Raw genomic sequence first — 25965 nt, 5'->3', positions numbered from 1 at the left:
CACTTGAGCCAAAGGGGAATCTTCACAAGCTCTCTGCTGTATAGTTCTTCTGACACACAGTCAAGCACTCACAATTCCACCCAGTAGAGGGCAGGGGATACACACACACTGCAGCAAGCAACCCAAATGGCTACAATACAAGGTACACCCAGCAAAGAGCTCAAAGAACCTCAAAATCCCAACAGAGCCCCGAACACATCTGCCCACATCTCTCAACCTCGGAGCTAAGTGGAAGTCTGTTCCTGGCAGATCAACACGGGGTGTAACCTTCACCCGGGCACCCCCCCGGTCATAGGAGACACGTGCTGTGCCATTCTCAGCCTGCACTGACAATGCAAGCGCCCAGGACCAAATGTGAAGAGGTTTATCAAATATATACAGGGCCAAATCCTGCCCTAAGCAGAGCCCATTGCCCTAAGCAGAGCCCACTGCAGCTCTCATTGGCTTGTGGCCCTGTAGGTGCTCAGCACCTCTGAGCACATAAGTTCTGGGGAACAATCGAGCGCCAGCAGGAGCAGGGACCAGTGGACTGAATGGGTCTGTCCCACTCCCCCAATCCCTGGCAGGGACAACTGACGTGTCCCTTGGTACCTCGCCGGGACAGAGATGCCCTGACACCGGGAACCTGTACGCCCAGGGCAGGATTTCACCAACCCGAGCCTCTGACACCACACTCTTCCTGCTCTTCCGCGGAAAGTCAGCACAACACGGGACTTTGCCAGGCAACGAGGACAGGAGACACGTGACCTCGTGGTGAAAGCACAGGACTCCTGGGTTCTGTTCCCTGCTCGAACACCGGCCGGCAAGTCACTACCCACTCCCTGCGTCTCCGTTTCCTCAGTGGTAAAACAGGGACAATACTCCAGGCCTGAAGCAACGCCAGCCTGCCCGGCACCATGGGTCAGCCCCCAGATAGCACTATACCAAGCCTCAGATCAACCTATAACTTCCCAGCAGCAGAGGGAAGATCCTGGGCTGGGAAGTGCCCGCAGCAGAGATGCAGCGTCCCTTTACACTGCGTGATGGACGTGAGATGAACCGAGCTCCCGGTTCCCCCCGGCCCGGCTGGGCTACAGTGGGGGACAAAGGCCTGCTCTTTTGGGAAGTGGAAACTAACCAGTTCAGAGCTCCGGGGTGGAATTTACTGAGAGCAGCATCTCAAACACACACCGCTGAAGTGACAGGGAATTGTCTCCTTTCCGCTCCTTAACCCTTTACCACCCGAACAGGAAACCCCCGTCACATCCGCTCTCCAACTTGACTTCTGCTGCTGGCAAATCGGCCTCTCCATTAGGCCAGTTCCCCCAAACCTAAGCCCGTCCCGCTGGTTTCCCCGCTGCAATGCTGGGCCTGTTCCCATGGAAGTGGGCATCTGTGGGGGACCAGCTCCCCCTCGGTATAGGTCAGAACCGTTCTGTGGGCTGCCCGACGGCAGGGGGAGAAGACCGAGAATCTGGTTTCTCACCGCCTTCTGCCAAGCCGCTCACATAACCAATGCAAGAGGACCAAGGCGGGTGAGCGGACATCTTTTATTGGCCCAGCGTCCGTCGGCGAGAAAGACCAGCTTTCGAGCTACACAGAGCTCGTCCTACCTCACCCAGTTCGTCCCCCTAATAGCCCGGGACCAACCCAGCTCCTACACTGCAACCAACGACGCCAGAGCAAACAGGGACTCGCCCAAGTCACCTTTCATCTGGGCCTAGGCCAAAGAACTTCGCTGGCCCCGACGGGCTAATTCACACACAAGGAAGGGGCTACGGATCCCGGCACCTACGTCTCTAGAGCACCCGCTGAAATGCGGCCACCTCTGGGGTGGAGGGCAGCAGCCACCTCACACACACACATTCCCTCCCCCACACTCTTTAGCAACCACCCAGAGCGAAGACTCAGGGAGTTTAAGAGAAAGCCGCCTGGAAGCGAGTCTACAGCAGAGCCATTCCCGCTCACGAATGAACCCTTGGTTCCAAGTACCTGGAAACCACATACCCAAAGCAGGCCCCTCAAGGCCACCTCCTGCCTCCCCCCAGCTTAGAGCCACGAGCCGCAAGTACCAAATGCAACCCTGTCCCAGCCCAGGGCAGGGAGCCGACAGAGCTCCCCGCTCACCTGACTCGTTCTGGGAGTTCATGTTGTCCGGTAGGCGGGCGGCGTCCTGGCCAGAGACCGGTCGGCGAAGGGTCTTTGGGAAGCAAGCGGGTTGGCGGGCGTCTGACAGCGTTCCCCGGAGGCGTGGCTGGCTGCAGTCCTATCGCCAGCCCAGGGTCTCAGGCATCCCTCGTGGCCGGCCCGTCGGCGGAGCCCTGCTGGAGAGCAACAACAGTCAGAGGCTTTGCACCCCTCCCAATTCCAGGGCTACGAGGCAAGACTCCCCAGTTTTCCCCTCCCTCCTTCCTGCAGAAGAAAGGACAGGGTGATGGGCTGCCTCCTTCTGCGGGTTGGGCTTCTCCCCAGAACTGGCTAGACCGAGCTGGACCCCAGAATCTGCCACTGGGGGAGCCCTGGGCACGTGGGAGAGAGACCGGTCTACCTACAGGCCCACTCGCCCAGCGGGCTCGATTCTCCCCCGGCACTGGTGGAGAGCAAGAGCCAGCGGTGCTGCGAGGGAGAGAACAGGGCCCTGTACAGCCTGCGTGGCCCTCGGTCACAGCTTCCTCTCTCTGCCTAGCGGGAGAGAGCCGAGCCGGGGGGATTGCGCGCAGCAGGGCTCCTGCCTGCAAACAAAGCTACTGACCCAGCTGGCCAGGTACAAGCAGGTGCCTTGCACAAAGCAAGCCAGGTAGGTCACCAAGCCCGAGCCACCGCAGACTACGTGGGGGTCGCTCGGCACTCGACCACAAGAGCTGGGATCCTCCTCTTCCCATTGCACAGGCCGGCTGAGCTAGAGGAAGCAGCGCCAGCTATCAGCAGTATAGGGCTTCTGACACACAGATGAGCAGTTCCGATTCCATCCGGTAAGGGGAAGCAGTGACACTAACGCTACAGATATTCTAGTCCAGTGGTATCTCCATGACCCACCAAGATCAGGGCCCCACTGTGCCAGGTGCTGGACAGACATGGCAAGAGACAACCCCCAGCCCAGAGCATTTATAATCCAAATAGACAAGACAGGAAGCACGATGATCCCGTTTTACAGACGGGGAACAGAAGCACAGAGAGATAAATGACCTGCAAAGCGAACCAGGCCTCCTGAGCCCTAGCACCTAAACCATCCTTCCACTGACCAGCTGGGTGACCTTGGGCAAGTTGGTGCCCCTCTGTGCCTCAGTTTCCCCATCTGAGGGATTGTGATACTTACCTCCTTTGTAAAGCGCTTTGAGATTGACAGATGCAAAGCGCTTGAGATTTAAAAATGATTATTATCAGGCACCCAGAGCAATGATGGAAAGTCATTTGTTAACTCCGAACATTTCTTTAGGACAAATCCATCCACACAGTTCCAGGACCAAGCCCTGCTCCGCATCCAAGCCTCCCTTGATTTCAACAGCAGCAGGATCTAGCCCTTTCTCTCAGCAGCGCCAGAGGGCCCTGCCAGTGCAAGCCAGCTGTTTCAGGGGAGAGCCGAGGAAGCAGGCAGGCAGGCAGCATCGTCTAGTGGGTAGAGCGCCAGACCAGGGCTCAAGAGACCTGGGTTCTAGTCCCGGCTCTGCCACCTGCAGCCTACGCTCGGCTTCCCCATTCAAGGCCTCTGGCTCCCTTGCCCCGCTGGACGGGCTGAGAGTCTCTCTCTCTCTGACATGGTTCATGCAGCACCCCGCGCCAGGGGGCCGCCAGGTACTACTGGCATAAGAGTGAAGACTGTAGATTCTGGGTGGCACCCCCAGGAGCCCTGGTTTCCCCAGCTGGGATTAAACAGGCCCCTAATGCCCAGGGGACTCCCCTCCTTGCTAAGGCTGGGGAAATGGGTTCCCCAGCGTGGGAGCGGGGGGCTGGGTTAGGGGTTAGCTTGCAGCCCTGTACAGACAGATGGGCCAAACCTGTAGCGGGCACCCAGGCAATGGCTTTGCACCGCTGCATGTCTCGCCTCCAGGAGCGATTTGCTGGAGGGGGTTGACTGGTGAAGGGAAATATCCATCCGTGTGCTCCCAGGAGGTTTGGGTTAGTCTCGCCCGTAGCCCGCCCGTGGCTCTGCAGCACCAGATTGGTGCCTTGCTGCGGGAAGCCCATGCCCCAGGTTTAGTGGCTGGAAAAGAGGACAGCATGGAATGGTGCTTCCCTCCCCAAGCCGGCTGCAGCCTCCTCCTGCAAAGGAGGGGGGTGGGAGGGATGAAGGAGCAGGACCTACAGGGCGCATCCTGAAGGCAGAGCCCTCAGTGCGGTGCCCCAGAGCCCACAGCCTGCACATTCCCAGCTGCGGATCTGCCCTTGCCAAAGGGGCCCAGCCCCGCGACCGCTTTGTCGGGGGAGGGGGTCACGCTGGGGCAGAGGGAGCGTCCCTGCCTGGAGAGGACGCGTGCAAAGGGGGTGCTGCCCCGAGGGCCGGCCCCACAAAGGCCAGGAGAGCCCCCAGGCCAGGAGAGCGGAGACAAGGCAGCAGGCAGAGAGGAGCGAGGAAGGATGACCTAGAAATCGCGATCAGCAATGGGCATCTGCAGCAAAGGAGAGCTGGGTCAGAGAGGACCCGCTGCACTTGGCAACGGGGGGGGAAGAGGGAGCCCCCCCAGGGGTATGTAGGAACCAGGAGGAGGGGCAATAAGAGAAGGTACCAATCTGCACATCACCCAGGGCCCGGGCCTGCAGGGCTCCCATGCTGAAGCCGACAGAGCTTTGCACCCGGCCGGATCGAGGCAGCGTTCGAGGGCTGACAGGGTGAAAGAGCTGGGGTGGGAATGGGAAGCCAGGAGGAGCAGCCCTCCCCGTCCGCTGAGCACTGGCTCAGGGACGCGGGTATCGGTCCAGAGCACTGGGAGGTCACGGCGCTGACTCCTCTCCACCTGCCCTAGCGAGCTCTGCCAAGAGCCACGCCCCGGGGCAGGGCGACTCGCCCCTCTGGACAAACCACACCAGCCCCACAACAGGGAGATGGGGGAGGAGATCCAGCCACCTCCCCCAAGCCAGCCAGGGACCTGCAGGACGGACATTTTCCCCAGGATCTCCTGGCAGGACTTTAGGGGCTTGTCGGGGCATCTCCTTCCTGGCCTTGGTATCCAGCCTCCCATGTAGCATCCCCGTTACCCCAGTTCTGAGCACCTCAATCCGGGCACACCATACCCCAGGTGATCCCAGTCCCTGCGTCTGCCCCACGCCATGCCCCAGGCTATCCCACCCCACCCCCCCCACACACACAGCTCTGCTGACTGTCCCCTTGTGCTATTCCACTCATGGGGTCCCCAACACACAGCTCTGCAGATCAGCCATTCTGGTCCTGCTGCGCCCCCTGCCCGAGCAGCCCTGGGACCTCCCCCACACCCTCAATCCAGCCCTGTAGCCCCCCTGCTATTTCAGTCTTGGGATTGCACCCCCCCCACCCCCGCGTGCACACACCCCCCGCCCCCCCAGCCAGTGCATCTCAGTCCTGACCTACAGCCCCCTGCTGTCCCCATCCGGGATCCCTGCACACAGCCCCACATCTGTAATCAGCTCTGACACCAGCATCCCCAGAGAGCCGGTTCAACAGGTGGCCCCATCAGCGTCTCCTCACTAAGCCTGGCAGCCTGCACCCAGGCGCGTCTGTGTTTGGAAGGGAGCTGGCAGGCTGCTGAACCCCGCACGGGCCACGGGCGGCATGGCCCAGAGCTCGAGGCACGGTTTGCTGGCTAGGCAGAGGCAGCCCCAGGAGGAAGGGGGACAGGCTGGGTCACTGCAGCAGGGCAGGGAGAGGGTCAGCTCAGGCCAGGCGCAGCGCCGTGAGCCTGCATGGACCTCGCCCTCCAAATCAGAGATGCCAAGATCTCCAGCAAGCTGCTCACGGGGGCCGGGAAGCAGCGGTGCTGGGCCCCACTGGAGATCCAACAAGTTCAGCCCCGCCAGCCATGCCCTAGGGAATTGCAGGGATCCTACCCCCCCCCTTCCCCGAAATGCCACACTTCCACCTCCGAGCCCCTCAAACGATGGGACAGGAAACCCAGAAAGCGGCTCTTGCTCGGAGGGCCAATCAGGGGAGGGAAAGAGAGACTGGGGCTTGCCTTCACCCTTGGAATCATAGACTCATAGAAGATGAGGGTGGTAAGAGACCTCAAGAGGTCGTCTAGTCCAACCCCCTGCTCAAAGCAGGACCAACCCCAACTAAATCATCCCAGCCAGGGCTTTGTCAAGCCGGGCCTTAAAAACCTCTCAGGATGGAGATTCCCCCACCTCCCTAGGTAACCCATTCCAGTGCTTCACCACCCTCCGAATGAAATAGTGTTTCCTAATATCCAACCTAGACCTCCCCCACTCCAACTTGAGACCATTACTCCTTGTTCTGTCACCTGCCACCACTGAGAACAGCCTAGATCCATCCTCTTTGGAACCCCCTTTCAGGTAGTTGAAAGCAGCTATCAAATCCCCCCCTCATTCTTCTCTTCTGCAAACTAATAACCCCAGTTCCCTCAGCCTCTCCTCGTAAGTCAGAGAGGCTGAGGGAACCCTCGTAACCCTTTAGAGTACCGGGTTTGAGCCACTGCTGAGGTGAGAGAGATCACCGCACAAACCCACCCCCAAAATCAGCATCGGGGGCTGGCCTGGAGAGGGCCAGGGCTGAGCTGCAGAGGGAGAGACGGGAGGAAGCTGGTATTGGAACAGCAGCGGGTGCTGTGGGTCAGGATAGTGGGGCGTTGTGAAGGCTATACCAGGGATCTCAGGATCAGAATAGCAGGGAAGGGCTCCAGGTTGGGAGTGAGGTGCATCAGCCCAGCTGTGGGTAGGTGCCCAGGGTTGGACCAGCAGGGAGGGGCCGCAAGTCGGGATCGAGATGCTGTGGGCCAGGACCGGGGCTAGGGAATTTGCACAGGATTGGCCTGCATTACACCTGCCTCTCACCCAGGCCGGGCTCTCGTGCTGGTTTCCATGGGCCAGGGAGTCTCAACCTCGCCCCTCTTTGCTAGGTGACTTTACTAGGGAGATGGTGGTGGGAAGTCGTTTGGATCCTTCGGAGGAGTGAAGACCCCCCCTGCCCCGATGCTGTCCTCGCCTGCATCCCAGGCTCACCACACCACCCTACAAACCAGCCAGCCCGATGGGGCCACGCAGCTGACCACTCTTTTCGTTAGAGCTTTGCGCTGAAAGCCCATCTGAACAAACGCAGCCCCACCGCCATCACCGCCCTGCCCGCCAGTAAGAACAGGGAGTATCCCATTCCAGCAGCCAATCCACCTCACGCTGGGATGCGCCAGAGCTCACAAGCTAAGGGGGCTTGGCCTGGTCAGAACTTGGATGGGAGACCTCCATAGTGCAGGTGGGCAGTTCAGTAGTGAATCAGCCAGTACTGATCCCCCTCAAGATTATCCTCGTCATCTGGGGGTGTCATCTGTTTAGACGGATGTGGCCCTGACTCCCTGTGCTCAGGCACTCTTCACTAGAGCTTGGTGGTCCCTTTTGGCTTACCTTGAATTCTTTCCTTGCACTTTCCATTGGACAGAGCAAGCTTATCTGCTCTCCGATCTACACTGTTGCTGTGTGCTGTTAAACAACTGCTGCAATTCCACCCAGTGGTGGCTGCATGTCAGTGTTGGGTGAAGTGAGCCACAAGAAACACTTACCTTGCACTTTCTATCAGATGTCCTCAAAGCACTTCACTGGCATTCATGCACAAAATAACCTTTACACCCCCCTCTGAAGCAGACTCTTATTTCTCCCTGTGACACAGAAAGGCAAAGTGACTTGCCCAAGGTCATACAACAGATCAGTGGCAGAGCTGGAAGTCCCGATGCCTACAGTTGCTACACACTCTCCCCTCTAGAGAACACCCTGCTGTATATAATCCCTGACCTACTTCGCAGCGGGGTTGTCAGGCTTAATCAAATTATGTCTGTGAAGTGCTTTGAGATCCTCAGATGAAGAGTGATAGAGGAGGGCAAATGGTTATCTGTTATTAACTCGACCAGACCCTCAGCTGGTGTAGATGGGGGCAGCTGCCACAATCTCTAACTCTGCACAGGAGACACCAGAGTTTGTCCTGCAGTTTGGGTAGCCACATGCCCCAGCTCTGAGCACCACTTTGATTTGGTGCAAATGCCCTCCACTGCCCGGCTCCATGGGCATCGCTCCCGGCATGCATCTCTCGCCTGGACAGATTGATTGCAAAGAGCGGAAGGAGCTGGAATAGCAGGGCTGGCTTGTAGGATTGAGAACATCAGCGCCAGAAACCTGTCTGACAACCAAAGCCTATTTAAAGACTTCCCAAGCCTGATGCAGAGACGGTGTCTGACCGACCGCAAGCCACAGGGGAGGCTTCTCACTTAGGGATGAGTCGGGAGACTTGAGGAAAGCTCTCCGGCTTAAAGCATCTTCCAAGCAACTATGGAGCCCCAGAAAACGTAGCTCACATAGAAATGCTTTAAACTCTCTGCAGCCAGCCGTGTGCCAGACACTGCTAGCAGACGGCCTTGGCACGGAGGTGTAAGCAAAAAGAGCCAGATCCTCACCTTGCGTAAATCGCTGTGGCTCTATTGAAGTTACTGGTGCGATGCCAATTTACACCCCTGAGAATCTGTCCCAACGTTTGCAGCATCTGCCTTAGCCTGCTGCAGCCCAAAGAGTGCAGAGGAACGGAGTGTCCTTGTCTGCTCCATCTGGGGTTCAAACACCCCCTGGCACAATTTGTGAGAGCCAGGGTTTGCCCCAGTAACCTTGGTCAAACGCTCTTCCTGCCCGCCGCCAGAGTAGCATGCTCTGAATTGGCTGCTGCCCTCTGCCCAGAGGGGGCTGCATTTCACAGCTGCTCTGTGGGGTGAAGGCTGCCGTAGAGAGGTAAAGGCTCTCATCTCGGCGGGGGGGGGGAGGGAGGGATTCAGAGAGGCTGCTCCCTGTCACCTCCGTCTGTATCAGCTGTTAACAGGCAGACAAGGCGAAGGGCTCTCTAGACAGTCAGTGAGCACACACACACTCTGGAATTGGGCAGTCAGATTAAAAAACAGATCTCCCCTGCCCCAGCTAATAACTGACAGTGTCATGAAGTGGCCGCCGGCCCGTGGGCACAAGCATTTAGGAAGGCAGAAGGCTCAAGGACCAGAGCCCTGGGCTGGGACTCAGGGCTCCTGGGATCTCTTTCTGCTCCAGCTGTGGACGCATTTTGTGATTTTGGTTAAGCGGCTTCACTTCTCTGGGCTTCGTCTGCCCAGCACGTGGAACAGGGCTGACGTTAACCAGCCTCAGAGGGAGCAGCCAGGCGCCGCTCACGGAGGGAAGCTGCATAAGCTAGAGAAGGGCAAAGCATCTTCATCCGCTACCACCCCGGCCTGCTCGGCCATGCTGCAGAGACCATAGCCAGGTCCTTGGGAGATGCTCAGGTCGCTCCTAGGGCCAGGAACTGAGCATTTACAGGGCCCCTGGCTAACCAGCCCCCCCAGGGCAGGGGGAAGAGCATGTAGAGAGGGGAAAACGGGCCTTCCCTCTAAGGTTTTGCCTACATGACATTGGAAACCCTGGTCTGTGAGACCCGGGCTCCTGGACTCGGCGCTCCCAAGCCTGCACTTGAGCGTCTGCACTGCATTGCAAACCTGGCTTTACAGCGACCAGAGCCAGGTGGTAACGTGGCCACACTGCACCACGCAGACCTGCTGACTCGGGTCTGCGGCTCGACCTCCGTCCAGATTGCAGCATGACAGGGCTTGGACCCGAGTCACGCCAGGACTCCGGTGCTGACACCAGCCCCCCGGCAGGGTCCCAGGACTCAGGTCCTGAGCGCTCGCTGACCCGCGTCAGCCTGAGGTGGAGGACAGAGGAGATCACACCCTGGGGCAGGGAGCGATTGTCCATCCCTTGCGCTCTCCCTTCTTCCGCGCCAACACATGCTTGGTCCTGTAATGACTCAGCAACAGGTGGGTTGGCCCAGGTCTCCCCTTCCAGTCCCATAGCTGTTATCTACCCTAGTGACCCTGGGGAGAGAGGGGTGGGTATGGTGTGAACACACAGATAAAGCCACCAGCTCTGCACTATCGCCAAGGGGTGAGAGAGAAGTGAGCTGAAAGTGACTAATCAGTACACGCAACCAGTCACGGACACGCTTCAGCGACACAGGGCTGGATCTAATGGCTCCCAGGCTACCCATGAGCCTGCGGGCACGGAGCAGCCAGGAACATACATGGATCATGCCGGACTGTGCTGCAGAGGGGCAGTGCGGTCTAGTGGGTAGGGCACTTGCCTGTGACCCTACTCCTGGGTCTGACCTGCTAGGTGACCTTGGACAAGACAGGGCACCTCCGTGCCTCAGTCTCCGCCCTCCTACCCTTTGTCTTGCAAGCCATTCGTGGCAGAAACTGCCTCCCGCTCTGCGTATGAACAGTGCCCAGCACAGGAAGGCCCCGATCCTGGAGGCAGCTACAGCACTACAAACAATGACCATGGTCTCTGTCCGATAGCAACAACACGCACCTGCCTCTCTTCAACCCCCTGTGCAGACATGGGCTTGTTAAGCCCCACCTGCTCCCGAGAGAGAAAGAGACAGGGTCGCTATCCTCACCTTACCTACGAGGAAGCCGAGGTGCGGAAGGAGGTTAAACGACGGCCCTGATTTAACTAGAAATAAGTCAGGCAGCTCCAAACCCACGGGGCCAATCAGATGCACAGCCGGCCCTGCGCACGGACACAAGCCCCCCAGATCTTGGTGCACCACGGCAGTGGTCACGCACGGACGGAAAGCGGGGCAGGCAGGACCTGCCCTTTCAAACCGAAACAGGCCCCGAGTGACTGGCGCAAGGTCCCAGGGGGAACGAGCGACACGGCCAGGATTAGGAGCTGGGCATCTCTGCCTCCCGCTCTTGTTCTGTAACCACTCGGTTACTGTAACCACTGGGCTGAGAGGTTCCCTCCATAGCCGCAGACAGGGAAACAGCCCATGGCAACCAAACTCCCCACTAGTGTCAGAGCAGTCAGGACAATACGGAGGCCTGCTCAGGCCGGGTCCACATGCAGGTTCTGGACCGGTGGAATGCCAGGTAGGGGCGTGACCGGCTCCCCAGCTCAGAGGGTAGGAAGGGCAGGGCTGGCATGGAGCGCTCACAGCTCCGATGGGCGTTGGCACCACGCCTTCTTCCTCCCGGGACAGCTACCGAACTGGCTGCCGCGGCGTTTCAAAGGAACGTTCTCAGGCAAGGACCCTCTGCCTCGTCCGGCCCCTCACCTTCCAGTCTGGGTCTCCTCCCCGCCCTGCTCCTGTGCCCGCTGCCCCATTTCCCGGATCTCTGGTCCCACCTGCACCACCCCGCCCGACATGCCTCCCCCTGCCACCCCCACCGGCCGTTCCAACACGTCTCAGCCTGCCCACGCCTTGGGTCTGCCGGCACGCTTTCACACCGTGGCCCGGCTCGGGGAGGCAACCCGGTCCCGTGTTCGCCGCCAGCCCAGACCACGCTCTAGCCCTGGCGTGGGACAAGCGGGGCCGTCTGACTCAGTGGTTTTCGCAGCATGGTTGAGTGCTAAAGCAAATACAGCCGGCAACCCATAAGGCTCGACCGCAGGGGAGGGGCGGAGAGCAGAACCCAGCGAGGGAGGGCATGCTTGGGGCAGCTTGACCGGAGCTCTCAGGAAAGAGATCCTGCCCCTATGGCCAGGGGCTCAGAAACCAGGCAGAAGAAAACGGCCATCCAGCCTTTCCCACACTGCTAAATGGGCCGGGGGGGGGGGGGGTCCCCAGAATGGGTCCGGCAGAGAACAGCTGTGCCAGGAGAATGTGGTTCTTTGCCCCACTAGTGGCTGGTCGTTAACGGGGCAAACCCTCCAACGTGGGCGCTGACACAACCTGCCTCGGTTTCCAACTTCAGCCACCCACGCAGAGGAATGTGTTAGCAGCGAATTCAAACCCCTCGGAGCCACAGGCCCCAGTTCCTCCCCAAACCCCGGGGTAAGAAGAGCTGCTGTGTTGTAACCTCGTCAACGCCAGGTCACCCACCCCAGAGTCATTAACCCCGCAGTCCCGTTGGTAGGGCCCTGCTCCGCAGCCCATCCCCCCTGGGAGCTCCAAGCCCACTTCTCTCTCCGAGGTCACCTTAGGTCTCCTGCTGCGGCTTCCAGCCCTCCTCACCTGACAGTCCTACCCCTGCTCAGGGGAACCTCCCTCCCCGGCCAACGCCTGGCTTCTGGGCCCCGCTCACACCGACCAAAGCTGGTTCTTGCCCTCCTTCCTACCGGCCTCTGCATGAGCCTTCCTGCAGCGCGTCCCAGCCCAGTCCTCCCAGCACCTCACCAGCAGCTCCCAGTTTCTGGTGCCCCAGGTCTCCTGCTGCTCCTTCCGCAGGAAATTCTCCCCTGCTCCTGCTCTCCCTCCTCTGCTCTCAGACAGCTTCCACCAACCCCATTCTGACCCTCCCTCACCCCGGGGCCAGATACCATCTCGCCTCAACTGGAAATCAGCTGACCAGTCACAGATGAACTACACCCTCCCCGAGGGTCAGTCGTTCTGTGACACCGGTCCACAAAAGAGGATAAAAGTCTCCCGCAATGGCAAGCGAACGGTGCTCCTCCTCCAGCCAGCACAGCAGAGCCTCGTGATCTTAGCCCTGAAGTTGCTGGGTTCAAACCCCACTCTGGACCCTGACCCCTGCTGCTGCAAGTAACTGAGCCATTTTATCCTCCCAGTTTTGCTCGTAGTTTTGCTGGCTGGAGCACTCCCTGATTGACGGCAGGGTTATCAGAAACCGCAAGAGCCAGGAGGGCCTTTCACCCAGGAGGCCTGCAGAGGGAAAACCCACTGGGCCTTCTAGCCAGCTTCTCTGCAATGCATAGGGAGCCTGCTAAAAGGCAATGAATAGCACAGACCCTTCCACTGCCAGCTTCTTATGCGATGGGGGGAGGGGTACCACCTTGGCCAGCATGCGGGGATTTAACGGGAGACCTCCAGAGCTAAAAGCACAAGCTGCTGCAGCTGCAGCTAAGGGACCAATCCTCCTAGATCTGGGGCTGTAACAGATTCAGATCCCCCATGGGCCAGGCATCCGGAGGGACCACAAAAGGACTCGCCCGTGGGCTATATAAACAGCTTGCAGAAGGAAACTGACAAACTCCAGCCAGTTTCCAGTTTAAAGAGCTGGCTGCAGGGGGAAGGCTGCTAAGGGAAACCGACTGCAACACTAGCCAGTTTCCCTTGGCCGGCTTCACTGAGCTATCAGGGCTTTTATATGGATAGAACTGACCGCAGTCAGGCTTTTATCCGCACAGCTACGTAAGAATCCCACTTCTAACCAACACAACTATGCTGGGAAAGCGTAGACCAGGCCTTACAGTCTAAATACACCAGGTGGGAGGAGAAACAGAGGCACAGAGCCGGGAAGTGACTTGCCCAAGGTCACCCAACAGCTCAGTGGCAGAGATGGTAACAGATTCCAGGCTCACTGATCCCCCAATCCTACCCATTAGATCACGCTCCTATGGCAGGTAACCACCACACTGGAGCTATCCCAATTTACACCAGCTGGAGATCTGGCCCAAGAGAAATAACTCCAGGGGGTTGGCCAAGAATCTTCCCCACCTCATCCCACAAGAAAAGGCCTTCGTGTCCAAGCCTGTACTCGAACCACCTCCTTACTACCCTGGTCAGTATCAGCCACAATCCTGAAATCCAGCCCACACGGGGTCTAGCAGTCCCTTAAAACGCGGTTCTGCTCACAGAAACGATGGTGTAAAGAAACCAGCCCCCTCCTACCCTACAGAGCTGCTCATATCACAGTCAGACCTATTGATTGTAGCAGCCAACGCTTCTCATTCACACTAACCCTGCAGAGCTATGAGACAATGGGCTGAATTCAGCTCAGACTCCCACGTCAGCAGTGGAATCCATTAACTAAGTTCCAGTTCCGGTTGCACTTGAAGACAGCAGGGCCACACAGGTGTCACCGAGGGAAAGATTCTGCAGGCCAGATCCAGATGACAGGACGACGGGGGAGAAGGAAAAAGTCCAGTTGGATGCACAGATGAGTTTCCAGGGCAGACAGCTTAAAACAAAAACCCATCAGCCCCATCCTTCCTCTAGTCAACTGTGCACATTTGGTTGGAGTCACAGACACAACCATGGAGCACAGCTGCATTTTTGAGATGGCTTCGTAGCCATTAGCCCGGGGTGAAATCCTGGCCCTGTTGAAGTCAGTAGCAAAATGCCCATCCACATCCACAACACTAGGATTTCATTAAACGCTCCCCGGAATCACAGCTTCAAATCCGAGCAGGCCTGTCTCCATCGAGCATCCTTCCTGGAGAGGGCGTGTCTTGTGGTTAAAGCTCTGCATTGCAACTTGGTAGATCTGCTGTGCCACACACTCCCTGTGCGACCTCAGGCAAGTCCCTTAGTGCCTTACTGTCCCAACAGTAAAATGGAAATAATCCTTCCTTTGCCTTGTGTGTTAGACAGTTAGCTCCTGTCTCTTATGAGCGTGTGCACACAACGCAGCCCGGATCTCAGCAGGGACATCTAGACGCTACAAATCATAGATCAAGTGGGCCCTAATCTTCTCTCATTTAGCCCCCCGTAAGTCAGAAAGGCAGCCTAAGAGAGAGGAGAGTAAAACCCACTGAGGTCCATGGGTGGATCTTTTTAATAAATCCTCTCCGCACAGCAAGAACCCATGGCATCTTTCATGGGCCTATAGCTCTGCTCAGACAAAGTTTACCCTCCATGCACCAATGCTATTTCCTCCCCCACCCCAGAATCAGCTGCATTTAGAGTCTCTGTACATACAGCAGCACGGAAAACCCCTGTGGACCCTTTCTGAGTGAGCAGTGCTAGCTACATAATTAATCAGGAAAGGCCTTTTCTGAAATCAAATCCCCTCTGATCGGATCAGAAATCCGCTGGGCCAAAGCTTTGAATACCAAGCCGTGCACTGGCCCCGCCTGCAGCCCACAGCCTAGCTTTCAAGCGTGGCGGTACTAAAAGGACAACAAATAAGGCTCCGGTTTTCAAAGCCACCGAAGGGATTTGGCTGCCAAAATCATGATTCCAAAATTAGCCACAACCTTTAAGATCTGAGTCTGCAGATTTCTGACAAATTTCAAGACAACCCAGGGAAGATCTGAATTTGGGCCAAGGTTAGTAAGAGCCTTGGGACCGGGGCTGTCTCTTCATTCAGTGTTTTGTACAGCGCCAAGCAGGACGGGTCCTGGTCCATGACTACAGCTCCAAAGTGCTACAGCAAGAAGGCTCATAAACTAATACTAATTTCTTCCTGCTGAATCTCTCGAGAGGCTCTCGTGCCCCACGGCAGGATGTGAGGCCCCTCTGAGACACACTTGTCCCATTGGAGAGGGATAAAGTGAGGTCTCGCCTGGGACAGACTTGTCGCATTGGAAAGGGATAAAGTGAGGTCTTTAGGGAGCCCCATCAAGTGGTTAACAATGGGGTACCAAGAAGAGATGTAAACATTAAAAAAATGGAACTGGAAACCCCAAGGACAATAACGTAAAGCCAGGGATTTTCCTCCGAAGCAGACACTGTAGGGCTGGATCCTCCAGAATGCTCATGTTCCCACTGAGACAATGGGAGCTGCTGGGGACTGAGAGCTTTGGAAAGTCCAGTCCGTAGGACTGAATCTAGGGTGACTAGAGAGCAAGTGTGAAAAATCGGGACAGGGAATGGGGGGACAATTGGAGCCTATGTAAGACAAAGCCCCGAATATCGGGACTGTCCCTATAAATCGGGACATCTGGTCACCCTAACTGAATCTAAGGCCCACTGAAATCAACGGGACCCTTTCCATTAACTTCAACGGGCTCTGGACCAGGCTCGTAGTTAAGGGCACACAGCACTGCCAACGCTTGTGACTTTATTGCACGTCTTGGGACCCGGGGCTTTTTTCTTACAAGCAGTCATGTGATTACGGGAGGAGCATCTCACAGCCTTCACCTACCTCAAGAATTCTCTGCTCCTCACGGTCGCAAAGAAAAGCTTGAAACCATGAAGCCTCAAAAGGCAGCTGCACCGGAAGTCAAAGAAGAAGAACCCCACATTTAAAAAGAGCATGAAATTTATTATGCCCATCTCGTGATTTTTGAACTCTTGGGACGAGCAAATGTTTCATCTATTAAGCCAGAAGAGATTCCTGTGATCATCTGCTCTGACCTTCCGGATCACACAGGCCAGAGGACTTCCCTGAACCAATTTCTGTCTGAATTAGAGAAATATAAAGCAAGGTCCTGTTCACCCTCGCCCTAACCCATCCGATTCCCCTCTTCTCCTAGAGCTAGGGCTAAAAGCCAGGAGTCCTACTTGCCAGTCCCCCCCTGCTCAAACCACTAGACCAAACTCCCTTCTCAGTGCTGTTCATGTTCCTCTTGGTGTTCCACACCCCTTGTCCCCATTCAAACCATATGCTCCTTTGAGCAGGGACTGTCTCATGGTAAATTGGTCCAGTTCTCAGCACAATGAGACCCTGATCCCCGTTGAAGCCTCTGTAACCATCATCCTGCCTCCTCTAGGGTAGGAGCGACGGCATCTGGAAGATCACACCCCATCCCGGGCACAGCGTGAGCCCCGAGAGCGAGGAGGGAGTTCAGAGAAGAGAAACAAACTAGCGAAGGGCTCTGCCTTGGGAGGAAAGGTTTAAAGAGTTAAACAATGGGCAGACAGAAATAGTAACGCTCCGCAGACATCCGAAAGGGTGTAAGCACGCAGGGAGGAGGCATTACTTATTACGCAAGGAGGACAGGAACGGAGAGGAAAAAAAGCTAGGATGAATACTAGGAAACATTTCCCGGCAGCGAGCTACGTGAGGGCATGGAAAGACCTGTCCAAGGGAAGAGCATTTGTCGTCCATTCCCCCATGGGCTGGATGGCACCTGACCAATCTCTCAGCTCTAACCTCTCTGATCCTGCCGGGGTTCTTCACAGTCACCACCAGACTGCGTATTGCACCGTGCATACCAGCTCGCAGCCTAGGTTCTGCTCTCAGCTACACCCGCATCCATCCACAGTAACCCCACCAAAGTCAACAGCATTACTCTGGATTTACAGCAGCGTGCCCAAGAGCAGAATCTGGCTCACCCTTTGCAGCACCGGGGTGCGCTGGGCCTGGTGATCTGAACAGAACACACAGACAAGCCATTAGCAAGCAGTTTTCCCGGAGGAACGTCTTTCCTACCATGGCCCCATTTTGCTGGTCACCTGCAAGGATAACAAGGGACAGATGGAGAAGGAAAGCAGGGAGAGGAGTGAATCCCACACACCCCCATCATCCCCTCCCGCCCCCCCAGCCTCAGCAGGCAAGCCGTCTAGCTCCAAAAGCAAAAGGGAAAACGAGCCCCAAAGACCAGCGTTTGCTCCTGCACCTCATCCACCAGCAGAACGGCCCAGGGACCACACGAACAAAACCCATCGCCCGGCAATGAGGCTGCAAGCGCTGCAATATTCCAGACGGTCCTCCTCAAAAGGATGCAAGTAGGAAGTATAAATTATTTAAGAGCAGCTGCTGCTCTGGAGCCTTTTCATTCCCCCCACGTGCACACCCACCTCCCCCCGCTTAGTATTTATAGCGCACGGCTAGCGTGCAGTACGAGGCATCAGCAAACCTTTGTCTCATGGGCAATAATACACCCGTTTTCCTTCTCCCATCCCAGCCAGCAATGGGGAAACGAAGTGCCGAAGCCGTCCGGCGAGAAGGTCAAGAGACGAGATTTCGATTCGAAATAATGGGGATCTGGGTGCGTTCATGCATCCAAACCGGCTTTGCATCCCCTTGGTCTCTACGGCACAAAGTTTAAGCCCTTACGAGGGCAGGTGTCCAGAGAAAGGGATCCAGGGGGCGGAGGCAGGGCTGCACCCCACAAGTAGTCTCCAGAAGCTGCAAAGGCCAGGCACCAGTAAAGGAATGCAGCCGGGGGAACATGCACCCTCTTGGGGAGCTCCAGAATGATCCCCCCTCCCCTTTAAAGGTCCCCAGGGAAAAAACACCCCACCACCCTGACCCCCAACCACCGCTGCTCATCTAGAACCATGCGCCCCCGATTTGCTTCCAAGGAGTGAGGTGCGATTGGCGCGCACACACCCTGTCTCACACCCCCAGGCACATCCTCCGAATCGCGACCTACCTACCAACCAGACAGACAGACAGACACACACAACACAAGCTGGAGCTCAGCCAGTCCTGACGAAAGGAGGCAACGGTTCCCGCTGCCAACCCCCCTGCGCCGGATCATCCCCCCCCCCACATACATGCAGGCAGCCTGGGCATTCTGCGCTGCCGTTTCATAACCATCCAGTCTCTGCCTTTTGTTCCAGCGCCCGTCCTGGCAGCCCCTGCACACCCAGGGGCCTGGATGCCCCCCACCCCCCCAAAAAAAGACTTTTACCCATCCAAGGGAAGGACGGGGCATCTCTGGCAGCAGGGTGCATGAGCAACCCCGACCCAAGGGTGCACACACGTTGCAAATGCACCTGCCAGGCGGTGCCTGCCTCCACCACCTCCCCCCGCACCCGCCCAGCCCAATTCGCCCCCCACCCAGCGCTTCCTCTCCCTGCAACATTCCCTAACAAAGCCCTGAGCCACCAACAGCTGCTGGACGCCCCGGGGCCCCTGCTCCTCTGGGCACGCACAGGTCGGTTACCTGTAACAGGTATGGCTTCCCCCCCCCTTCCCTGCAGCCGCTGGAAAGCCTGTTCTTGGGGGTGGGGGGGGGGCGGGAGAAGGGCTGCACCCTGCACCCCCCCCGGGGTCAGGAGCGCCGCCGGGGCGACTCCCCTTCCCTTGGCCCGGTGCAGGAGCCCGGGAGAGGCTGGGGCGCTGCGCCCCCGGGGCGGGCGGGCCCCTCCCTTACCTGCAGCGCTGCTGCCCGGGGGGGGGGGACACAGAGGGGGGGTGGCTGCAGCTGGGCCCAGCCGGGCTCGGGGCCCCCTCCCTGCGCTGGCTCTGCCCCACCTCCGCCAGGGATGCGGCTGCCCCCCGCTCCGGCTCCTTCAGCGCCACCAGCGCCCGCTCCGCCTCTCCTCCATCTTTGCAGCTGGCTGCGCTCGCTCCCTCCGGCCCCGCCACCAACAACAACATTCGGTGACGTCACTCACCGTCACGTGACGGAACCCTGGGCTAAAAATAGCCTCCTCTCCCCCCCCCACCCCGGCCGCCGCCGCCGCCGTCACTCTCCTCCTCCCCCCTCCTGCGCCTGGTCCCCGAGGGGCGTGGCCTCAGCGACACTTCTTAAAGGGCCAGAGGAAGATTTTTTTTGGGGGGGCAAGCTTGAGGCCTGGCTGCAAAGGGTCGCCCCTCCAGGGAAGGGTGCGAGCAGAGGTTTGCAAAGCCCAGCGCTCAAAAGTTAGCCCACGCCGTGAATGGCCCCCTCCATCCCCTCCCGGGGGGGGCAACCCGAATTTGGGCCCCTTGTGCCCCTGCCATGCCGTCAGGCCCTGTGGCTTTTCCTCCTCGGTCCATATGCAGCCCTGGGCCTCACCTCCCGCACGCCGCCCGAACCCCCGCGCCGACTGCGGCGTGGTTCCTTTCTCCCCGGGGCGCTCCTCCCCGCCGGGGCGACCCGGGCCTGTCACGGCCCCTCGCGCGCGTAGCGCGTCGACCGCCCTGGGAGAGGGCCCAGGATCCCCATTTTACAGACGGGAAACTGAGGCCCAGAGACGCACCCGGGCCAAGATGTGGCAAAAGCGTCCGCTCGTTTTGAGGGCCCAGTTTGCCACGCCGTGGGCCGGTGGGTTTCACGGCCGCCTGCTGGCAGCAGAGGAAGGTGGAGGCTCAGGACTCCTGGGTTCAATTTCAGGTTAGGGAGCTGGAGTGCGCTCTAGGGGTTTAGACCAACCTGCCCCTGTGCCTCTGGCCTGTCCCATCCCCCTCTGCCACTAGTCACTCCTCCCTGGGTCCTGCCCCTGCCCCCCCTTCTCCTATCTACTCCCTTGCCCAGCTCCTGTCCCCCTCCTCTGCACCCATATCCTCCCCCACCCCTCCCCTCCCCTTCCCTCCGCTCCTCCCCACCTCTGGCTCCTGCAGTCCCTTTTCACATCTCCTCCCCATCCTCATCCCAATCAGCCTTCACCTCCCTCCTTCTCTTCCAGGCTGCCTGGGCTCCAGCTGGGGGAGCACAGAGAGAGGGGGCCCCTACCCACCCCGATCTCCTGGTGTGGCAGCAACCCCTGGCAGCCAGACAAAGCAATTGCAAGGGAAAGTCCTGCTTGGTCCCTGCAGTCCTGGGCTCGAGCATGCTAAATTGCTCTGTGCGGATGTCACATGCACAATCTGGTCACACGTAGGAGCTGTGAGGGGGATGGAGCATGCTCCGTGCAGACGGCATCTTTGGCAGAATTTATCACCCGAGCTCTAACAAGTCTCTACTGAGCATGTGCAAACTTAATTTTTGCCGATACTTATAACTTGGCCAACTTTGGGCATATTTTCACAGAGCTGGCAAAAGGCACAGGCCTGACTCCTGCCCAGTTTCAAACCCCTGCTCCAAAGCATGGAGGCACTAGAACTTCCTGAAGAAATGGTGGCAAGAGGTTTTGTAACATGAGCAGAACAAGTGGGTTTCCCCTATTCTCGCTCTCTGAAATGGCTGAACTGTTTGAGGTGAAACTTTCCAGAAAAATTCAGCGTGAGGTCGATACCTGGCATGGAAAACATCGTCCCCACCCGTTAACATTTGGCAATGTTTTAAGCAACTGGGAACAGGGTATTCTAATGGGAAGTGGTAGGCAACCTTCACCGTAAGGCAGCGCTCCCAGCCCTAGGATACAGAAAGTGAGAGCGTATGATCCCACTTACACCAAAGCGAATCCAGAGTGAGGCCAGGTGTAAATCCAGAGTAATTCTGGAAAGAGCTCAGAATCTGGCCCACACTCCTTATGCACCAATTAACACTCCTCTAAGCCACCTTGAATGAGGCCTGACTGCTTTTTACACGTTTGTCTCTCTCTTCCGGTAATTCCCATGACGCCACTTACACAATTTAAGGGCCTGATCCTGCACACACTCACTCCAGAGAACAGAGCCCGCTTCACCATTTTCTGTCACCCTGGCAAAATGAGTACAAAGGAGGTGAAAACATGACCGTCCTGGGCCCCGATCCTGCACACAAGCGCTTAACTTTGTGCACCTGCGTTGTCCAGTTGAAGACAACTCAATATTAAAGGAATGCCCTCAACTTTAACTTCGCTCCAACTTCAAAGGTGGCCAGAACCAAGCTAGCCTCAAACTGGCACAAAGACTTCCACAATTCAAAGACAAATCCCGACAACTAGTGCCACCAGTTGCTTTTAAACAAATGAATGTCTGAACCTCAGCAATTGCAGCCCTGCCAACCTGAAAATGAAACTGACTTGCCACCATGAAAACCAGGATGCAAGACATGTGGCAGGTAAGCACAGCCCATAAAGAATGGCAGATAACTTGGGTTTTAAAAATTCTCTTGCTTTTAATTCCCTACAGTCTCATATGTTAGGAACTCAGGCCCTGATCCTGCAGCTTGAGCCCGCTCCCTGATTGCTCATGGCAGGATTAGGGCTATAGATTATAGATCAGCGCAAGGGACAGGGAAGAGGAGCGCCAGAGCATGTTGTGCTCCCGCTCTGTTGGCAGGTGGTCTCTTAGGCTAGTTGGTGTAAGTGAGAGCAGCCCCAAGGTGGCACTACACTGGAACTGGGAGGAGAATCAGGGAGCTGGAACCAGCTTCCCAACAGCCCCCCACCCCAGCTACCACCAAAGGGGACCCAGTGCTTGATCCTCACCCCTTGCCCCAGTTTGTCTTCTCGGGCGGGAGGGAGAGGACCATGCCCTGATTCTTCAGAGACAGCAATGGCAGCGTGGCTCTCTATATCCCGGGCGCTCAGATCTTCAGGCCCCTTGGAGAACAGAGTAATGTGGCAGCAGTGTTGTCTAGTGGCCTGGGAACTCCTGAAGAACCAGTCTCATCTCTGCCACAGATTTGCTGTACAGTCTCAGACAGGTCACTTGACCTCTTTGTGCTCCAGTTTCCTCATCTGTAAAATGGGGATAATACTCTGTCGAGGGGTGGGGGTCAGAGAGAGAGCACTGCTCGCTACTCCGTGGAATCAGAACTTCTTACCTGTGTGCCATCGGCCCTATACTGACAACACAAAGGAAATTCTCCTTGAGCTCAAGGGAGAGGAGACTTGGCTTTTGGTGCATTAGCACTCTGTTTGAGATGCAGATACCTCAGGGGATGTAGGTTTGTTTTGTCTGGATTTTTTTTTTTTTAAGTCATGTCTAAACCCCAGAGTTTTTACAAAGACAGTCTGGGTCCCACTTTGACCCCGCCAAGGCTCTTCTGTCTGCCCCGGAAGCCAGGGGAGATGCGCCAAGCTCTGACACACGCCTTGTGCTTGTACTCTTTTGCAGGTTGTAATATCTTGGCAGAGGAGTTCGGCCCAGCCTGGACCTCTGTAATCAATTTACTATTAAAGCCAAGTGGGCAAACAGCACGTTAGAAATAACCCCGGAGTCTGGAGCAGAGGGAAGCCAGGCCACCGCGCTCCAGGCTCAGACAGGGACAGGCAAGGTCATCATTCTGTGCGTGTTGTACTAAGAGACCTCGCTCACCTGCTGAGCCTTCGGGGCCCGGTTCCCCAGGGCTCAGAGTCAGCACCCACAACCAGGGCTGGGTTTCCCAGCAGTGCTCTGCCCCCCACCCCAGTGCATCACAGGCTGAGCTACTACACAGACCTGGCCATTTATTTTGGTGCCTAAATGGATCACGGGGGAGGGGAGGAATCAAATTTTTAAAACCACCGGTCACAGGGGACGCTCGCCTCGGGATTTACCAGCCTGAGCTGCCACCACTCCCTGTGGCTACTGCCCTTCTCAGCTTCTTGCCAGACTCTGCAGACCAGGGCAGCATCCCAGGGGCTTCCTCTCCCCGAGAACTCCTCCTTCTCCCTAGGGAGTGAGAGCAGAGCTCCTCCCTGCTACATTTAGGCTCCTCCCATTTAAATCAATGGGCATCAGGTGCCTAAATACCTTGGAGGATCTGGAGTTTAGGAGTCCAAATCTCATTGGAAAGCCAGTGAGATGTAGGCTCCTAAGGGCAGTTTCTATGCACCTAAATACATAGATGGGCACTTTGTGGGGAGCAAGTTAGGTGTCTATCTCCCAGGGGAATTAGGCACCTAAGCTGCTTGGGTGCGTTTGATAATCCCACTAGGTGCCTATCTACATCTTTAAGCACATAAAGGCCTTTGAAAATCTGGCCCTAAGAGACTTTTGAAAATGGATCTTAGGCTCCTAAGTGATTTGGGAGCATTTGAAAATCTGGCCCCTTGGTATTTGTAGGAAATCTCCACAGCACAGCCAGCAGCGTGTCTGTGTGTGTGTGTTTGTGTTTAACTGGTGACCCTACATTGTCCATGGAAACTCATTGAGCAATTAAGCAGCTTTCTGAGCAGAAATAGGTGATCCCCTGGGGTTTCCCTATCTACCCCCTCTGCGTGACCCCAGGGTAAATTAGCTCAGTGCACAAGTCAAAATATTTTTTTTCCTCTTAAACTACTCCTGCTTCAGATTCCACCTGGGACTGGAAAATCCAGCTTCCCCTTTCATCGGTCCTGCCTTCAGAACGGAGCTGGGGACTCTGTTGCTGTTGCACAAGGCGGAGGGGAATCCAGTTTGCTCTCCCTTAGCTCTGGCCTGCTGCAGGGCAAACTTATTGCTGTCAGCAAACCGAAGGGCCCAGTGGTCATGGGAGTCAGGACTCCTGGGTCCTAATCCCACCTCTGATCTGGACTCCCTCAGCTGTCTTGGGCGAGTCACAGCAACGCTCTGTGACTCGGTTTCCCTATCTGTGAAATGGGCATAGTAAGGCAATACACCGCTATTGTCCTTCCAACTCTGTGGTCTGCCTCAGAGACGTGGCAGATGGGGGAAGTCCCCAAAAGGAAGCTGAACGCGTTCCACCAGCGTAGGTTAAGAAGACTCGGGAATTCATTGGCAAGATCGCAGAACCAACGTGGAAGTGCTGCCCCCTACGGGTCAGCAGTCTGCAGACTCAGTCCTTACACAGAGAAGGTTACGGTGGTCTGGCCGTACTGACACCCAAGGCACATCTTGGATTGGGTTCCATCCAGGGGGAAGAGAAGGCGTGGAGGACAAAGAACAACAGGACGATCAAAAAGGATGCTGCCCTCACGGAGACAGTTTATGGTGGGGTCAAACTGGCAGTAGGGAACATGCGTGTCCTCATGTCAGCATGGCGGGGGGACGACCCTTCCAGCCCTACCTTTCTAGGGTTCTAACAGCAGGAACTGTTCTGGCTATTTCTGTGTCCTGCGCCTTTAAATCTCGGTAGATTTCTTGCAGCGGGTTCCATGTGCCCAAGCAGCGAAAGGCAGCGGAAATCTTTTTTTAAACTGGCTCGAGGTTTAGAGCTGCAGGCCCAGATTCAGTTCTGCAGGGGCACAAAGGAGCCAGCATAGAACCATAGCTGGCCAGCTGAGAATTCCCCAGCTGAGGGGGAGCTCTTCCCCTGGCAGAAAGCAGCACCAGCTCCCCACACAGAAGTCTATAGTCCCGGAAATCGCCACTTGAAGGCCCCTTTACGTGGCTAGAGTGCCTCAAGAGGAATCCGGCCCCAAGAATTTGGAAGTGCTATAAACCCTCCTGCTTCAGGGCGTAAGTCATCCGGATGGGGTCAGGAGGAAATGTTCCCTCGGGTCAGTTATCCCACAAAGGCCTCCTGCAGAGGTTTTCACAGTTCCCTAGGAAGCTGCTGGCATTGGATTGGATGGACCCCGGCCAGATTTCCCATGGCGATGCTGGACTCTAGTGATGTTATTTAGCAGGCCAACACTCGGCTGTGCCCTTACAGGTTCGAACATCCAGTGCGGGGATCCACGCATACTGCCTCGAGGGCCAAATTCTCTGCTGCATCAATTGATGCAGTCCGTGGAGCTGTTCACACCAGACGCGAATTTGGCCCAGCGGGGGCACGGTTGTAAGGCTGTGGGGTGCTTGGAGATGCAAACTGTAAGCCAGTGGTTTGTCCCTGAGTTTTGGCCCTTCATTCCCCAAGTGGGAGTCTCTATCCCCCTAATTACCACGTGTGGTAAAACACAGCAAGCCCCGAGCCGCACGAAGGGGTCCGTCAACTCATTTTTCGCCTTCCTCTGCAGCGTGGGGTGCAGGTCGCTTGCCAGGATCATCTGGGGCTCGCTCAATCAATTGCCTGCACTTGGGAGCACCTTGGTCCCTCCTGTTTTCTGCCTGGGGCACACCATAGTTTCACTTCCTGTGGGCTATGATACTTTGGGTTGCCGGGTTCAGTGTGCGGGTGCTGGGTGGCGCTGGTGGCATGTGATATGCGGGAGGTCAGATGAGAAGCTCTGGTGTCTCTTCTGGCTTCAAACTCTCCGACACTGGGCCGGTCTGGGATCAGATGCTTGCTCTCTCGGGCTTTTGGCCCAGAAGAGGCTGCGACGTAGCCCCGGATATGAGAGGATGAGGAGCCAGAGGCGTGAGGTGAAGTTTCTGTGGGCAGGCTGCAAATCTGATGCTGGCAGATGGTTCTCAAATATTTCCGAGATGCGCTGGGGAAAATATCAACCACTTGGCCCCATTCCAGTGTCAATACTATACACCATATTCTCCATTCACTGCGAAATCCCCAGATAGCTTTTCTTTCTGCCTACTTTGCCAGGATGGAGAAACCCAACTTGAAAATATGTTCTATTTAGGGGCTGGAATTTTCTTAGAGGCTAGGGGCCCAAATCCCATTGACTGTCAAGAGGTGTCTAACTCCCTTAGGCTCTTTTGGAAACCTTAGCTGTTTACAGCAAGTCAGTCTCTCTGGTGTATTTCCTGGCTTGGAGTCTACAGTGGGAAACTATCCCCAACTCACTATGGTAACGACAACAAATCTGCCAGCCCTATGGGTCATGGGCCGTAGGTGTCCATTGTAGTAAAA

General features: G+C 56.8%; 1 protein-coding gene across 6 annotated transcripts in view; it reads right to left on the bottom strand.

Annotated features, from left to right (window-relative positions):
- HDAC5 (histone deacetylase 5) overlaps nucleotides 1–19109 on the bottom strand; it is a 103662-nt gene extending 84553 nt beyond the window's left edge. For 3 of the 6 annotated variants that reach the window (XM_037886610.2, XM_037886611.2, XM_037886612.2), the window contains exons 1-2: nucleotides 18874–19101; nucleotides 2107–2303 (exon numbers count right to left, since the gene is read on the bottom strand). In XM_037886610.2, coding sequence (XP_037742538.1) covers nucleotides 2107–2128 — 22 coding nt within the window. In that variant the 5' untranslated portion in view covers nucleotides 2129–2303; nucleotides 18874–19101. Of the gene's footprint in view, nucleotides 1–2106; nucleotides 2304–18873 lie in introns of all 6 variants that reach the window. The other 3 variants (XM_037886609.2, XM_043536579.1, XM_043536581.1) reach the window with 3 other exon arrangements.
- Between the last annotated feature and the right edge of the window lie 6856 nt (nucleotides 19110–25965).

This window comes from Chelonia mydas, chromosome 27 (assembly GCF_015237465.2).
Source record: "Chelonia mydas isolate rCheMyd1 chromosome 27, rCheMyd1.pri.v2, whole genome shotgun sequence".
Classification (NCBI taxonomy): Eukaryota; Metazoa; Chordata; order Testudines; family Cheloniidae; genus Chelonia; species Chelonia mydas.
Note: the sequence above shows the minus strand (reverse complement) of the source record. Positions and strands in the feature narration are given on the sequence as shown.